Here is an 18,040-nt window from a genome sequence, read left to right as displayed (position 1 = left end):
TATGAATCAATTGATTTGATTTAGAGAATCTCATTGGGTCTGTTTGACAGATTATCTGCGGACATTTTCAAGTTATACGTTTGTAATAAACATCCGGCATTTTTTATGCGAGCTAATGTTAAATTCAATGAATTTTCCACAAATTTAAGCTCAATTTAGTATCAACAAGATATTAAAATTTTTACCATATTTTATTCTGGTTTCGTGAGAACATTTTGCTAAAAGTTGGAAGGGCTAATTATAAAAATTAACTCATAGAGAAAGAGTGACAGAGAAGACCCGGGTTCGACTCCCGGCTTCTGTGTAATTTTTTCGATTCTTTCTATATGTTCAAACGGAATGCATTGATAACTTAAACGAACGTGTATGTAATGCGCTTATGATCTGGCAAAAAGACCCAAAATATAATTACCATTGACACACAATCATTGACAATAACAAAATGTATATTTAGTATTTTTGTTTTTAATTTAGTTCGTCTTTTGTTTTTATGTTTTTTTTTATTAATTTTTTTTTTAAATATTTTGAACATATTAAATGATGACTGTAATATATAAATAATATATATAAAAATTTATAAATTTTTTATAAAATCCGTCCAATTATAAGATTTACTTAGACTTTACAATATTACTACTGACAATTTTATATTTAAAAAATAGAGTTCAGTTATTAAATTAAATTAAATAAAAAAATTTTAAGAAAATATTGTATTCTTTTAAAAATAAACAAAATAAATATATAACATTTTATATTTTAAATTTATTTTATTTATTATCAAGGTTTTCATTCAATATTAATTCTTAGCATACTTGGAAAACTCCTTAAAACCTGAAAATATCCTGAAATTTCATATTTATATTGAAGTTGTCCTGGTATAACACACATATGGGTCAAGAAAAGAATAAAGGAATCAATTTTTCTTGGTCAATACGCCACGCCATTACGGGTTTTCAAGCAGAAATCTGTAACACGAAAGATTACAGTCGAATAGTTAGGCCATATTTCGGGCTCTTGAGGCGTCAAGATTCCAATCAAGGATATTTAATGAATGCTTGGAGGAACTGAATCGCTCTGAATAATACAGTCAAACTGATCTGGGTACCAGGTCTCTTTGGTGTTTAAGAGAACGAATATACCAAATCAAGTGGCTACGACAAGCCCGTTTGATTACTGGAATTTTTCTCAGGATATGCGACAGGCTAAACTATGGATAACTACAACTAGGGTATTTAATTGTGTTCGGTCCTAAGATTTTTCTAAAACTTCCACTCATTTGGCCAATGGCGGATTTAGGCTTAGGTCTCTGAGGACTGGGCTCGCATCCACTTACAGGCTAGCGTTCTCTATCTATATTACGATTACATCTATGTTTGTTGTTACTTTCATAGTAATTGTAGGTTATGTTACCATCAACTTTATTTATACAGTCAAACCTGAGTTAGCGAGAAAACTATAAGTGAGAATATTTCTCAGATCTCGGACTTTGACCTCTCAAAAACCTCCATAAGTAAGAAACGAAAACCTGTATAAGTGACAGTCGTTTTTCTTACCCTAGCCTCTATAACTGAGAGTCACTCTTGCCTGTACCTCTATAAGCGATAATTCAACATTTACTATGTATGACTCATTCTTTATTTTCCAGGAACTGCGTGTGTTTTTATTTACTAAATATTTTGAATATTATTTATAGACCTCTGTAAGAGAGATAGATCTCTCCCCTGTATCTATATAAGCTAGAAACTCGAATTAGTGAAAAACCTCTATATACGAAAATAAAAACTTCACGGTTCCTTCAACTCTCTCTTAACCAGGTTTGACTGTATATATAATACTGCATACACGACTGTTGTTTGACAGCGTTTTTGCAAGCATAAAAAAATTTTAAAATTTAAATTAATTTTATAGCAAAAAAGCGTGTTTATTTTGCTAAAATATATTTTTTCTGGCTTTTTATTAGCAAAATCAAAATTTGGAGATACTTTTTCAAACATAGTAGAATATCCTATTCGGAGAAACGTCACCATTGCTTATTATACACTTTAATGGAATAATAATTTTCCCGATATCTACTAAAACAATCGCAATATTTAAATTTCGTTTTAGAACATTTGCTAATAACCCATAAAGTTCACGCAATGAAACTGCGGGTACAATTATTACCGCCAATGTATATTCAAAAAAAAAAAAACAAAAGCACCAACTTATAACAAACAAATCACCCTACCACTACAAATAAAAACCAAATTATTTGTTCAGTGTTGGTATCTATTTCAGTGTATTGATTGTTGTGATTTTAAAGTGTTGAACGTCAAGGTAATACAATAAATACCTACATATGTAAATGTTGATTGACATAAATTTTGTAAATTCACTTTTACTTTATATATTACAAATAAGTAACAATGTTTAATTATTATCTAACATCTAATCATCAACATACACACTAGATACTAATTAGATAATAAGTATCAAGAAAAAACAACTAATTAAAAACAAAATTGAATTAAATGTTATAAAATAATAGTTAATATATCAAGTGCTTGGTACTAGTCAAATTTAATATAACTAGTCACTTTTAATTATTTAATGAATTCCATTATACACATTTTTATATTTATTATTAATATATTTAAAATTAATAATATTGATTAGTCATAATTAATTATTAACAAAACAAGGTATTTAAAATGAAAACAGTTGAGAGTTGTGAGAATAATACGATAGAACATAAACCAATTGTAAGTATAACTTTTTGAATTTTGTTTTATTTAAATTAAATGTTTCCTGTTTTTACTCCAGTAGAAATTCCTTACCAAATAAATATATCCTATCTCGATTTGTTTCTACTTGATTACTTGACAGGGTGTTCAAATGATTATTGTGCAATTGGCTGTTTTTTATCCCGATTATTCCTGTATATAAACAATAATTTTAATCCTTTTAGATAAATTTAATGAATTTTAGATATCTAAAATCGCTTTAATATTCAATTATGTCTATTTTCTAGAACAAGCAGGAAATTTTTGGTTAATTACTTTCATCTGTGTATAAATTTCATAATTGACAGGGTGTAACAAGTGATTGTTGTGTAATTCATGTATTTATCCCGACAATTCCTAAATAAAAACAGTATTAAATTTCTATTAGATAAATCTACTAAATTTTTGATTTATGAAATATGAACATTAGCGACTTTCCTTTAAAGCTCATAGAACGTCAGGGTAAAGCTAAATTAAAGCATTTTTTACGTAGATTACGAATTCGTTGTCTAGCTAGTGAAAATTTAACAATTTTTCTTTCATTAACGAAATTTACAAATTTTATTGTCAATAAGTTAATTAAAAATAGGTTGTTAATTACTTAATTAATTATAACATGTTACTATAAAATGTACAAAAAATGGTCGCGGAAAATTAATGCTTCAAATTTTGAGGTTATGGTGTCTAATTTTGAAGCATTTCAAGCATCTTGAATCTTCACTATGAGTGTGTCTATCCTCTGATCCACGAGTTGGTCATGCCTTTATCTGATGGGGTCGAGTTAGCACGGGTCTGCGTGTTTTTGGCCCTTGCGTTCATCCTGTGATCTACGAACTTATTTATTAATGGAAAAACACTCTAGGAAAATGCGGTATTTTCGTTAATTAAAGAAAAGCTATTATTTTTTCACTAGCTCCGACGACGGATTTGTAATCTACGTAAAAATGCTTTATTTTGAAGTTCTAAGAGTATTTATAAGTCGCTAAAGTGCAAATTTACCTTGATTTGACTGAAATTCGAAAATGTTGTATTTTGCTCATAAATGGTTTTCACATCCGATAAAAAATTTCATGATTGACAGGGTGCCAAAGGATTGCGGTGTTATTTTTAATTGTATCCCCATTAAATTTTAGGTATCCAAAATCTTTTTAATAACAAACTTTTTCCTTCCAGTTTTCAATGAACAATAACATAAATTCCCGGTTTCAAAGAAAAATATTTTTTGATTAAGTGAATTTTCGGTTAATCAAAATTTTAAGGCTCCTTTGACATTTCGTGTCTGTAGCAACGGAAGGTTTTTATTGGGTGATGAGTTCTCTCCTACTCTAAACCTACGACGTAGGGACTTCCGTGCGTGATAGCAAAAATTTTCGCCTTATATTATCAAGTTAAAACATAATTCACCATCAAAAATGAAAAAAAATAATTTTTTTAAATTGTGTCCACACTACCGTGCTCATACAACCTTAACTAATCGCACACAACGGGTTTTTTTGTTTTCAATAATTAATTTAGATTTTAACTTAATTTCAATAGTATTTTTTAAATTTTCACCGACTAGTTTTGGAGAAATCTATGAAACCAATAAGTATGCGCGGACAATACCCTCGCCCTAAAATTTTCAGAATTGATTTAGACTTAGTCAAACTTTATATATAAAAAAAAAAAATCAAGCCTTTTATCCAAAATTACCCTGGCGCTCGTACACCCTTAAAGTCCCTGCTTATCTGAAGTTATAAATTAAAAAAAAAAAAAAAATATCTTTTAGATTAAGAAACGAAAGAATTCCTTAAATGAATCAGTACAAGTTGTGGTACGATGTCGTCCAATGTCCACAAAAGAAACTCAAAATGGGAACAAAAATGTCGTGGAAGTATATCCAAAACGTGGTGTTATAGAAATCAAAAATCCAAAGGATAATCATCATGGCGAACAATTAAAAAGTTTTACATATGATGCCGTTTACGATTGGAAGTAAGTTAAACTGTTTAATAATAATAATAAAACAAAAGAGAGGTACCGCAAGTGGGTCTCTAGCACCTAGACCAAGAGTCCTCTGTGCCCTCCTTGAGAACAACGTGTCACCCGAAGACGAGACGTCTTCGGATAGGAGGCGCTATTAAAATCGAATGAAGCTAAAGGATTTTGTCGAGGCCAGACGCCGAGCAGAAAACCCACAGCTTCTCCGTCGGGATCTCTCCCAGGATATATGGATCCAAAAGTATACTGACTCTTTATTAACGCTTTGTTTTTTTGTTAATTTAGCTCGACGCAACAAGATATTTACGACACGACAATTCGTCCATTAGTTACGTCTGTGTTAGAAGGTTTTAATGGCTGTGTTTTTGCATATGGACAAACTGGTACCGGTAAAACGTACACGATGGAGGGAACTCAACAATCTTCAGAGCATATTGGTATCATTCCAAAAACATTTGGACAAATATGGTCACATATTAATCGTACCAAAGATATGGAATATTTAGTATCTGTTAGCTACTTAGAAATTCATTTAGAAGAAATTAAGTAAGTATTCATTTAGAATTTAACGATTCTAATTCAGAAATTGATTCATTAACTTAATTCACAAGGGGACTTTCTCATTTAGAATTAAAGTTTATAAAAACAAGTGATAATAAACAATTAACTGAGTTAATTGTTGAAATACCCTGCATAGAAAGTGGTGAATACCAGGCCTTGTATTATTTTATAAAATATGTGACCTTCTGGACGTCTTTTCGAAATTTCGATAAATCGATCTGTCGCATGTTTTCAGGAAAGTCTCAGTAATCAAGATGGGTTTGTCGTAGTCATTCTTTGATTCGTGTAATTACGGAATATCTGGCTATAGCAATGGCAGGCTCAGGTGAAAGGGGCGCTTAAGACGACCTCGTTCGTGCCAACAAGCCCGCTGCTTGATTATCTTTAACTTCAGAGTGGTCCGGTACCCAGATCAGTCCTACTATGTAATTCAATGTCACGCGATTCAGTTCCTTGAAGCATTCATAGACTCATTTCTCGGGGGACTACGATTACTTGTAGTAAAATGCCCGGTGATATTCAGGCTTCAACCTTATTCAACTATGTTAAGGCTAACCAGGAAACTTGAAAGAGAGGCTTTGTAATTTTTTTTTTGCGATTCGTGAAAATCAATTCTTGATTCAAAATTATACAATTCAACATCACTAATATTATTGATTTTGATTAATTTTTAGGGATTTATTAAAACGTGACCATACCCATAAATTAGAAATTCGGGAATATATTGGGAAAGGTGTAATAATTCCCGATTTACATACAATCACGTGTAAAAGTGCTGAAGATATGTTGTACGTTATGAATATGGGTAACAAAAATCGGACTGTCGGGTGTACCAATATGAACGAACATAGTTCCCGTTCTCATGCGATTTTCTGTGTTACCATTGAAATGTGCAACACTGCGGATGATACTTTTAAAGTAGGTAAATTAAATTTAATCGATTTAGCTGGTAGTGAACGACAATCGAAAACCGGAGCAACAGCAGAACGTTTAAAGGAAGCTTCGAAAATTAATCGTGCTTTGTCAGCATTAGGAAACGTTATCTCCGCTTTAGCGGAAAATTCACCTCACATACCGTATCGAGACTCGAAATTAACACGATTGTTACAAGATTCCCTTGGAGGTAATTCGAAAACGATTATGATCGCTAATATTTCACCTTCTTCATATAATTACGATGAATCGTTAACGACTTTACGATATGCCCATCGGGCCAAAACAATCAAAAATCGTCCGATTAAAAATGAAGATCCTAAGGATGTTAAACTTCGTGAATATCAAGATGAAATCAAGCGATTAAAGTTGTTGATCGAACAGCGGAAACAACAAGAGAAAACGATTATTATAAAGAAGGTTAAAAAAGTTAAAAAGGAAACTGAAGCTTCTTCACCATCACCCGGTGCTAGCGAGGATATAAATAAATCCACGACAAGTATAAATAACGAAGAGAATATCGAGGTACAACTGAAATACGAACGCGAAAAAACTGACGAATTAGCAAAACGATTACAATCATTAGAATCCCAATTAATTCGAGGTGGGAAAAATATTCTAGATGAAATGAATGAGAAGCAAATTCAATTAGAACAACAATTAAATGAGATTGCAGAACGTAAAAAGCGAGAAACAGAAATGCAACAAATGTTAGAGCTCGAGGAAGAAACGAATATCGAATTTCGTAGTGGTTTCTCAAACTTACAACAAGAAGCCGAATTAAAATCACGTAAATTAAAAAAATTATTTCAACGTTTACAAAACATGAAACAAGAAATAAGTGATTTAAAGTTAGAACATAATCGAGATTGTCGGGAAATGGAAATCACACAAGAATCATTAGTTAAGGAATTAAAATTGAAAATTATGATAATCGATAACTTTGTACCGATCGACGATAAGCAATATATGTTGAATAACGCACGTTACGATGATAATTTAGACGAGTGGATCCTACCAACCCAGCAAAATAATTTACAAAACACCACTAACGATCAAGTTATCAAAATAACACATCGTCCGTTAGCGAGACCTGAACTAGATCGACCTTACTCGGAGTACGCACTTAATAAGATGCGTTCCTTCGATTGCCCTTACCGATTCAAATCGGAGAACATATTAAACTTAAATCTAGACATGCCTCAAAAGACGACTTCTGTTTATAAGCGACCTGATGTGTCGCCAGCACTTCGAGCGGTTTTAGATGAAGCAATGCAAGTGGAAAGTGATTTAGAAATCGATGATAAAGATCACAGTCAAGCTTTGATTAATAACCAGGTGAATAACGACTTGAACAACAGTTTGCATCACATTCGAATTAAAAGTGGAACGGTTGGAACGGGTTCGGCTCGAACACAAGCACAAATGGATACAATTGCACATAATTTAGCGATGAAAAAAGATACAACTCAACGGCATAATAATCCAACGTTGCGTAAATCGCTGTCTGCACACGGCACGAGCAGTACTGGAGGTAGTAGCAACAATTTAAAGTATAGTAATTATAAAAAGGCGGCGTCGTTAAATAGTCATTATTCATCAAATAGTAGTATTGCGAGCACTAGTAGCAATACATCGACGAAATCGAAAGCTAGTGATCATTTTACTAATGAATATCAACGTCACCATTTTTATCATAAGTAACAATTTTTACTTATTTACCTATTTATATTCAAATATTAGTGGTGGGATAGAGTGATAGAGTGGAGGCTTTTCTAAAACTTCGCCCATTGCGTGGCGCCGCATTAAAATTTTTTTTTTTAAATCTATGAAATAACCATGAACTCCAAAAGCTTGTCTTTCTTGAAAAGGTATATTGAAAGCTATAACTTCACCCGGTTGCCTTATGGATAAAGTTGGTATCCCAATATAGTATTACAAATTTCCCCCCTGCTCCCCCAATCAGGTAGGGTTGCCATTGTCCATTGCTTTTACTGGCTTAATTGCCGCTTAATTACAAAGTTTAAGCCGGTTACCGGTCTAGTGATTTTGCAGTTCGCTCCCAAATCATAAGAATCGTGAGGAACGGTGCCGTATTTACCAAAAAAAGGGCATCCAACACTCTCGTGTGAAGCTCCTGGTAGATTTATGAGGATTATAAAAAAGAAAAAAGTTGGCAAATAAAGGGAAAGTGTAAACGAAGTAGGCATACTTTTAATCAAACTGTCTAGGAAAAAGCTAAGCCCGACTTTGCTAAAGTGGGTCTCAACATTTGCAAATGCGACACTGCTGTGGAATTCTTTAAGAGCTTCGTTTATATGTTCAAAAAAAACTTGATCGCTTGATCCACTCAAAAAAAAAAAAAATTAACCAGGTGCTGGATGATTTGAGGACAATGCGAGTCACTGGGTGCGCCCTGGAGTTGTGGAGGAGGCCAAGGCCCACGTCGGGCTGTAGCGCCTATTGTTGTTGCTTGATCCACTCATGCGCAAAATAAGAAAAAATGCATACATCATACCGGTTCACCTTGTTTTCTCATCCATGAATTGGGACTAACATTGTATACAATAAGTTTCATAGAAATCGACCAAATTATAATATACAGGGAGTTTCATTAAAATTAAGAGTCGATTTTTTTTAGAAAAATAACCAGATCCTATTTTGCAAGGGTGTTTTAGATCAAATATTTATTTTTTAAATAGCTATAATCAAACTTCCAAAGACTAAAATAAACTTTCTTGCCCCCACCACTGATGTCAAATATATAATTAATATTGTGATCAATTATTATTAAATTTTTTTTTTAAATCTACATTCCATTTTTTGTTATGTTTTTTTTTTGATATGTTACCAATTTGTTATTTATTTAATTTTTTTATTTATTATATTAAAAAAATATTAATTCATATTTTAATTTTGATTTAAATATAGGCGAAATATCATTTAAAGCCAGTGTATATACTCTTTTATTCTCAAAACAAAAAAGGCAGGATCTCGTTGAAAACATGCTCCTTAACATAAAAGTATAGGTTGCCGGTGGGTAACCCGGTAGGATATTGTCCAAATATAAATTATAATCAGATGCAACGAACAAAAATGGCGACTATTGTGAAAACTTTTCTCAATAGACCTTCATACAGAGTATACTAACTCAAAAGAATTATTGATAGTGAATTTTTTAGAGTATTTTTAATATATCCATTGGTTTTGAATAATTTAAAATTACAGCGCCAATATGGTTATCAAACGAACTAAAGGAAGTCATCTCATTTTAATATATTTTTTACAATCAATTTTTAACGTGTTTCAGTTCTTGGTTGTATGCAATTTTTTGGAGCTTACTTCTTAAAACTCGATTTTCATAAAAGGCGTCCGGTAAAAAAAAATATGAGTAATATAACTTTTTAGTAATATAACTTTTATACTTGTGTGCTGTCGACAAAGCATCTATTGTTTGAAGCTGACAATAGCTTGACGGACACAGCGCACAATGTAGTTTTTACCCACCGGTACAGCTTTTCTGGCAACCATATATAAATTATACATAGTACGTATAACAGTCAAAGCATCTATTGTTTGAAACTGACAATCACCTGAAGAACACAGCACACTATACAACACTTAAGGAGTAAACTCCAGTCGTGCGTCCGAGCTGAAACACAATTTTTTTTTTATTCAGCTTTTCAATAATGTATAAAGTATGCAAATTTGGTGAATTACACAAGTAAACAAAGTCAATGTTTAGAAATCGCACTCTTTTTAACACGAATTCTATACTCATTTCAGACATTTGAAGGCAATTTAGCTTTCCTTGAAGTGATTTTTGGATTCGGCATCCATATCAGGGTGTTATTGATATTTTTGGCAAATTATTTAGAGAAGATAATTAGTCTCGACCTTTCTAAAAACTTATCTACCGAGTAAAAAAAGACTTGGATATTTATGTAAAATTACATATTCAAAATTAGGTTAGATTGAATCAATTAAAAAGGTATTTTTTTACGTTTTAAATGTGCATTCCATTGTGACTTACTTTAGTTCGAAAAATTATTTCGAAAATGATACAGATACAAGCAAAGCGGGGCGGTGAATAGAGAGATGTCGCGTTTATTTTAGGACAGATCTTGCCAGTAACATAATTCTCATATCTTCAACTTGCTGAACCAGCAACTTGTTTCCATCTTTTTTCTCGAAATAATTCGAGGATTTTGGCTTTTTATTATCTCAGAAGTCAAAATCGTTAGCATAACCATCCAAAGCGTCTCCCATAGCTTTTATTTTTTCGCCTATATAATAATTGTACTAGTCAATCATCAGCTAATTTAATTTACTACTAATTATTATCAATAAATAACATCATTTACTAATTAATATAAATATATTACTATTAATACTAATTAATTACAATTAATAAATAAATAATTATAATAATTCCGTCCTATATTTCATACGCAAACAATTTATTTACTTATTTTTGCAACTCATATATTTTTCAATATATAAAATCAATTTTTTTTACTAATTTATTAATTTCATTATTTTCATTTCTTATATATTAATTATTTATTTATATTAATTAATAATAAATAGTAATATATTTTATATTAATAAATATTATATAGTTATAATATGTAGATGATTTAATAATCAATACCCAATATTAATGATTTTGATTAATTATTCAAAGAATGCATACTATATTAATTAATATATGATTAATTAATTAATTAATTAATTAATTAAAAACAACAACAAAACAAATGAATTAATAATATTGTAGTTTAGTTTGTTATAACAAAAAAAAATTAATAATAATGTAATTACTTTCATTATATATATTATTGTGATTATTTTTATTTCATATGAGTTGATACTTTCTCCCTTCCCTCTGTGTTTTACCAGGCGTGGATTCAACTCTCAAAAAAGGTTGTGGTCACAGCCATCCGAAAATTGGCCAAATTAGATTGATAACGAAGGAGATGTTTACATAATATTTGACGCCCTAATCAGAATTTTGCACAATGTATAGTTCCACATGGATAAAACCATGGGGCGAACACTAGTAAATAAATAAACCTGTAAAATGTAAGTTGCTTCGCTCACGAAAATTACAAAAGTAAACGTGTGTTTGTACTTTGCTTGCACTCTAGCTGATGGCAAAGAGAGGTGCAAGTTACTTTATAGAGAATCAGGCGTGGATCTAAAGTAAAATTTGGGGGGGGGGCACAGACACTGGAATCCGGATGTATACTTCTGAGAACCATGGACTTTTTTTTGTGTTTTCGTGTGGAGGTTCTACTATTCGCGCCCTCCTTTCATCGTATGAGCGCCCTTTTCCTAAAAACTTGTTGTCAAAAATAATTTTATTTAGTTTTTGTTCCCCATATATATGAAATATATCAAAGTGTAATAAGTTTAATCCCAAGTTTGTAACGATTAGAAATATTGATGCTATAAACAAAATTTGGATATAGGTAAGTATTCATAAAATTAACCTAATTAGTCCATTTACTTTTGTCTGTCCGTTAACACGATGAGAGTCTAAATTAGGGCAAAAATTGAGTTGCCTTTTTCTCAAAAAATATAAAAGATAGTTGAAAATTTGTAACAACAACTGAAATTTTGAATTCAGTAGAATTTTACTTTTTTAAAAGCAAGTGGGTGCTTTGAATCATTTTTGTGAATCTCTAGAGAGGGGGCAGCTGCTCCCTACCTGCTCCCCCTTGTGTTAAAAAAAGAATATAACACCGAATTGTGTTAGAAACTTTAAAATTGAAGTAATTGAACTTACCAGATACGTACTACTAACATAAAACTAAATTACTTTCCAAAAAATTTACTTATTTTAAAAGATCTCAAGAAACGTTTTAAACTTACTGATTTGTCATAGTCACAATTCTGGAATTTTATATTAGTAGGAAAAATTATATACATGAGGATATTATATACTTTGTTCGGAAAAATGTAGGAGAAAATGACAAATAAGTTTAACAAAGCTGGTCACACTTAATTACTTGTAGCATTAAAACTATGTATTAATGTAGTTAGTTCATTACTATATTATCAGTATTATTTATATTAATTAATTCATATTCTCTTATCATTATCATATAATTCTATAGGTTGTCTCAGAAGCATAATTCTAGAAATAACAGATATACTTTTAAAATAAACATCTAGGGAAGAGTGTACCAAAATGCAAACTGTTCGAGATAACGTCGAAATATTTTTGGTTTCTTTATTCAAGTGTTGCAATATTGCCATTTCAATTTCGTTTGATTTGTTCAAATTTTTAAAACTTCAATATTTCTCAAAAGGAATCGTTTTACCTACCTTGTAAGAAAAGTAGGGTTAAAGAATTTCATTGTGTTTTTTTCAGTTCATATACATTATTAATTTTTCTTTTACTATTGCATCAACGATTGGTAAAAACACAAAAAAATTACTGGTTAAATCATCTAAATCAAGACATTCATGACCCGCGACACATGATGGGGGATCATTTTCACCTATTATAATTTTACACGCAAAATAGGGATCATTTTAACCTATATATAAAGGAGATCATTTTACCCGTAACAACATATTTGAATATCGTCATAAAAACTGACTTTAAATTATACGCCTATCAAAATGTGTTATAATATTATTAAAAGTCAACAAAAAAAAAATAAAACAACCAGCCCGTGAAAACTAACAAAAAAGAAATTTTACATCGAAATTTGTCTAACCATAAATCATAAGCAGTAAAATTAATATTTTTTCTACGAAACACGAAATAGCTTTTACATCGCCAACTGTCGATAAATATAATACATGGGCTTTAATGGTTCACTTAAAACAATGAGCGAATATTTTACCTTCAGGGATCTTTTTTTTTTGTACAAGCTCATTATTATGGAATGTAAAGATAAGGAATACAATCTCTATGTTAAAAAATTGGTGTTCCAGAACAGACCATGCAATACATGATAGACATAGGAAAAGTAGGGACAGAGTATAAAGTTGTATAATACTCTCTCACTCTCTGGTACATAGACAAGATTCATGAAATTTTTTTCCCGTATTTTTTAACAGAATATGAAAATACCGTAAAAGTGATGACAAAAAGTGAATCTTTTTGTTTGTGTGCAATAAATATTTAAATTTCTGACCATCCAGTAAGTACAGAGAATCTTCGTCATTATTAAATTTTCTAAATTTTAGTAAAATTTCTGCTACATTATAATTAGGTTTCAAATAGGTAGATAATGAGCATAGATAAAATCATTGACTTTATAGTATGCATACAAAGACTAGGCATCGCCTATTTTTCCGTACAGTGTGAAGCGTGCCATTATCTGATGTAAATGTTTAGGTCAGCTGTGGAAATCTTTAATTTATCAAAAAAATACATTTATCAAAAGAATATAGAGACATTTATTTAAAAAAATATACATTTGAATGTCAAATTTTCATATCACATCATGATATCACTAAAATTTTCCCTATTTGACTTAAAAAAATTCCTATCACGTAACACTTTACATTTTTTCTTACGAATCTACAATGGATTTGACCTAAGCAATTACCTCAGATGTTGTTTAAAATCGTTTGATAATCAGTCTATGTAACTTATTATGTCAATGATTATATCACAAGCAATAATCAGAGACTATATCAGTAAACTAATAAACTTTTATTATTTTGTATCACAATCTAGTCTAATTTTCAGGAGAAGGATCCCTTTGTAGATTTAGGAAGGCTAAAAGAGAGAAACCAAAAAAACGGATATAATCTCCGGATTTATTCGGATTCGAATTCCGAATTTTCTGAAATTACTAATCTTTTGTATGAATGTTATTTTCAAATCACAAGATTTCCAAGTTATAAATAAGCAATCATCTCTTCTTCAAAAAAATCCAAAATTAAAATTTGTTTATCAAAGATGTTCCCCCGCTTATTGATAATAAAAAAAGAAAAACTTCTCCTACTATTTATAATTCTTATCAAAATTTAAATAACCATAAAGAGGTTGTACTGTTCTTATTATTGTTTATTTTAAAACTTTTATAATCATAAATTTAAATAATTATTATCAACAAAATAATAAGTTAACTCATGGCCTAATGAATATTTTAAAAATAACATTTACAAAACTTTAAAACTTACTTAGAAATATGGCACTGATTACAATCGGCAAATCAATATTTACTAGATCAAATCAATTTTTTATAAAATCTGTAAGTATGGTGAACAAAATAATTGCCTAAAATTAATTATTAATTAATTAATAATTTTATAGAATTTATTAAAAAACAAATTTTTTCAAACAAGTTGTTCAAATAATGCGATTGTACCGTTTAAACTAAGTGATATCGGTGAAGGTATCCGTGAAGTACAAATCAAAGAATGGTAAGGTTAATTAAGTTAAATTCATAAATTTTTTTATTAATTGAGTTAAATTTTAAGGTTCATTAAAGAAGGTGATAAAATATCACAATTTGATAATATTTGTGAAGTACAAAGTGATAAAGCCTCAGTTACAATAACAAGTCGTTATGATGGGGTTGTCCAAAAGATATGTCATGGAATTGACGATATGGTTTTGGTTGGTGATACGTTAATTCAGATTGATACTGATAATGAAAGTACGCAACAAGTTACATCATCTTCAGTGAATGATCAACAAGTTGCATCAGAATTACCACAATCGTTATCTAGTCAATCAACAACAACTTTCTCTACGCCATCTTCGTCGACTATAGAACAGGAAATATTGGCGATACCTAATGTTCGAAAATTAGCTAAAAATATGAAAGTATGTATGCTATTTTTTTATGCTATTACAGAGTTTTCTAGTTAATCAGGAATTGCTGGCTATAAGTATATATAGGTATAATATATTTTGGGCCTTCAATTGCTTAAGGATGTCGACCTTCAAACAGGATTTCGAGCCGTATCGCAGAATCTACTAGCCTTGTCGTCAAATGAATTCGATTTTTGTACTTTTTAGATCAAATTAACCTTATTAAGTGACTTTTATCAAATTCCAAAATAAACAGTTTTTTCCTTATCTTTAAAGAAAACTGTCAAAAGTTGGAGACAATATTTTTGACCCAAGTTTCGATGAAACTGAAGATAAGCTAATTTTAGCCCAAAAATTATGAACATATCGGGTTCAATTTCACATCACGGACAAAATAGGCCAATAAAAAAACAGACCAAGGAAAAATAGATCAAGTAGATACACCCGGAAAAAAACAGCCTTAGAATTAATTAGAATCAGAAAAATGTAAAAAAGATAGAATCAGGAAAATTTGTTTAGTGATTTATTCGATTTCTTTAAAGATTAAGTAATTCAATTTTTGTAAAAGGTTGATCTAACTGCGATTAAAGGGAGTGGAAAAGATGGCCGAATATTAAAAGAAGATATTTTATCAACCTCAAAAATGGTGGACAATTTATTAAAAGAAGATCCAAATCAGACAATAACAATAAAGGGATATCGAAAAGCAATGTTTAAAACAATGACTGAATCCATGGTAGGTTTATTACAGTAAAACTTGGCTAAAAATGATCTGAATGAACACACTTTCTTTTCGATAACATGTAATGGGGTTTAGTAATAATAATAAATAAGAGGGGTACCGCAAATGGGTCCCTAGTACCTACACCAAGGGGTCCTCTGCACCCTTCTTGAGAACAACCTGTAACCCGAAGACAAGACGTATTCGGGTAAGAGATGCTAATTTAAGCAGATGAAGCTATAGGATTCTGTCGAGACTAAACTCCCAGCAGAAAGCTCACAGCTTCTCCGCCGAAGTTTCTCCCAGGATTGATGGATCCAAGGTTTCGAACCCAAACAATCTAAACCTGACGTCCTGCAGGTTCAAATAACATTTACGGAGGTTTTATTGTCCTCTATAATATACAGGTCCTACAAGTGGGGATCATCAGAAACCTCCAAGTTATTAAGGTTGTAGTTTAATCGACAGTGTCCTGTCAAGTGTCAAGAGTGCTTTAGTAATTTTCAGGCGAGCACAGTCGACTAGTCGAACAAAAGTCCCAGTAATCAAGATGGGCTTGAAGTAGCCATTTCTTGATTCAAAAAATTACGAAGCATCTTGCTATGGGAATGACAAGCTCAGGTGAAAAGGGCGTTGAAGACGACCCCTTAGTGGCCCGGTACCCAGATCAGTCTGATTGTGTTATTCAGTGCAGTTCCTCGAAGCATTCATAGATTATCGTATAGATTTAACTGTAATCTATTTTCTTTCAGAAAATACCACATTTTGTATACAGTGATGAAATAAAATTAACAAATTTAGTAAAATTACGTCAACAAATCAAAACTGAATTACTAAACGATAAAAATAAGCTTCAAACAATCGATAAAAATGTGATAAAACAGCTAACATACATGCCTTTTATGCTCAAAGCAATTTCGTTATCGTTACTTGAATATCCAATACTCAATTCATCGATAATCGATGGCGAGAAGATCTTATTAAAATCTGACCACAATATTGGGGTTGCAATGGACACGAAAGAAGGTTTAGTTGTACCAAATATAAAATCAGTTCAAACAAAATCAATTCTGAAAGTTGCTCAAGAATTGATACGGTTGCAAGAATGTGGAGCGAAGACATCGTTTAGTACGCGTGATTTATCGGATGGGACGTTTGCGTTGTCAAATATAGGGGTCGTTGGTGGTACTTACGCAAAACCATGTATTTTGCCACCGAATGTTGCGATTGGAGCTATTGGACAAATACAGGTAAACAAACTTATTTTATTTATTCAGATATTGTAATTTGTGCTCTTAAAAGTTGGGCTAGAGATAGAAGAAAATTATAAAGACAAGCGAGACAACCGTCAGGAACGAAGTTCCTTACAAAGTCTGTAAAAAAACATGTAGTTATAGTTGGCGCTGCAAATGACAAATAGGAGACGTTCACTAAACTACGATAGGCTAACGATTTAAATTGATATATTACAATTTTCTTGAAAAGAATTTCACTGCGAGCTCACCTCACATACAAACGTGACGATTTCTACCTATTCGATCACTCCCTCCAGCCGCGTTAACTTCGTTCCTAATATTATCTCCTTTTTTTAAAGCAAACAACTTTTGCTTCAAAGTTTTTCGAGTTTACTCTTTAAAAATCGATTTTCATATAAGGCACCCGGTATGAAAAAAATCTAACTTGAGAGTTAAGAGTAAAATCTAGTGATCGAATGACCTTGTTACGTTTTTGGTGCACAACCTATCGTGTGCACCTGTCACTTTTAAGTATACAGTGTGAATAACTTGTATACTTTTATGCTGTCGACAAAGCATATATTGTTTGAAACTGACGGACACAACACACATTGTAATTGTTACCCACCGATACAGAATGATTACATAGGTATTCAGCCAACGTACATCGCTGGCAACGTACATTATACTACATAGTATGTATAACAGAAAAAGAATCTATTGTTTGAAACAGACGATAACCTGACGGACAAAACAGACTATACAACACTCAAGGAGTAAACTTCGCCGTGCGTCAAAGCTGACAAACACAATTTTTTTTTAAACTCGATGGCGTTGAAGACATTCAGGGTATTTAAAATGTTATTTTGTTTTAGAAATTACCTCGATTTAATGAAAATAATGAAGTAATTGGTGAACATATAATGCAAGTGAGTTGGGCTGCGGATCACAGAATAATTGATGGTGTAACAATGGCGAAATTCTCAAATCTATTTAAATATTATTTAGAACAACCAAATATTTTATTATTAAATATATAAATTTGTTTTTAAAATTTGTT

The 18,040-nt window shown here is 31.1% G+C and overlaps 2 protein-coding genes across 2 annotated transcripts; both read left to right on the top strand.

The window, feature by feature from the left end:
• The first annotated feature begins 2,680 nt into the window (after positions 1 to 2,680).
• Positions 2,681 to 8,978, top strand: LOC123302199 (kinesin-like protein Klp68D). The gene is made up of 4 exons (XM_044885037.1): positions 2,681 to 2,741; positions 4,531 to 4,736; positions 5,028 to 5,288; positions 5,978 to 8,978. Exons 1-4 carry the CDS (start codon positions 2,691 to 2,693, stop codon positions 7,938 to 7,940), a joined length of 2,481 nt encoding a protein of 826 aa, XP_044740972.1. The 5' UTR covers positions 2,681 to 2,690; the 3' UTR covers positions 7,941 to 8,978.
• Positions 8,979 to 14,317: 5,339 nt separating this feature from the next.
• On the top strand, positions 14,318 to 18,020 carry LOC123302214 (lipoamide acyltransferase component of branched-chain alpha-keto acid dehydrogenase complex, mitochondrial). The gene is made up of 6 exons (XM_044885056.1): positions 14,318 to 14,458; positions 14,521 to 14,630; positions 14,688 to 15,036; positions 15,593 to 15,760; positions 16,498 to 16,995; positions 17,856 to 18,020. The coding sequence occupies exons 1-6, from the start codon at positions 14,396 to 14,398 to the stop codon at positions 18,018 to 18,020; spliced, it is 1,353 nt and encodes a 450-aa protein (XP_044740991.1). The 5' UTR covers positions 14,318 to 14,395.
• The last annotated feature ends 20 nt before the right edge of the window (positions 18,021 to 18,040 follow it).

The sequence above is a fragment of the Chrysoperla carnea genome, chromosome X (genome assembly GCF_905475395.1).
Source record: "Chrysoperla carnea chromosome X, inChrCarn1.1, whole genome shotgun sequence".
In the NCBI taxonomy this organism is placed as follows: domain Eukaryota; kingdom Metazoa; phylum Arthropoda; class Insecta; order Neuroptera; family Chrysopidae; genus Chrysoperla; species Chrysoperla carnea.
Note: the sequence above shows the minus strand (reverse complement) of the source record. Positions and strands in the feature narration are given on the sequence as shown.

Coding starts and splice junctions, on each gene's coding strand:
- LOC123302214 (XM_044885056.1), top strand. CDS start 14,396: ATGGCACTGATTACAATCGGCAAATCAATATTTACTAGATCAAATCAA. Junction 14,459..14,520: donor ATCAATTTTTTATAAAATCT/GTAAGTATGGTG, acceptor ATAATTTTATAG/AATTTATTAAAAAACAAATT. Junction 15,037..15,592: donor AATTAGCTAAAAATATGAAA/GTATGTATGCTA, acceptor TTTTTGTAAAAG/GTTGATCTAACTGCGATTAA.
- LOC123302199 (XM_044885037.1), top strand. CDS start 2,691: ATGAAAACAGTTGAGAGTTGTGAGAATAATACGATAGAACATAAACCA. Junction 2,742..4,530: donor CGATAGAACATAAACCAATT/GTAAGTATAACT, acceptor AATATCTTTTAG/ATTAAGAAACGAAAGAATTC. Junction 4,737..5,027: donor GATGCCGTTTACGATTGGAA/GTAAGTTAAACT, acceptor TTGTTAATTTAG/CTCGACGCAACAAGATATTT.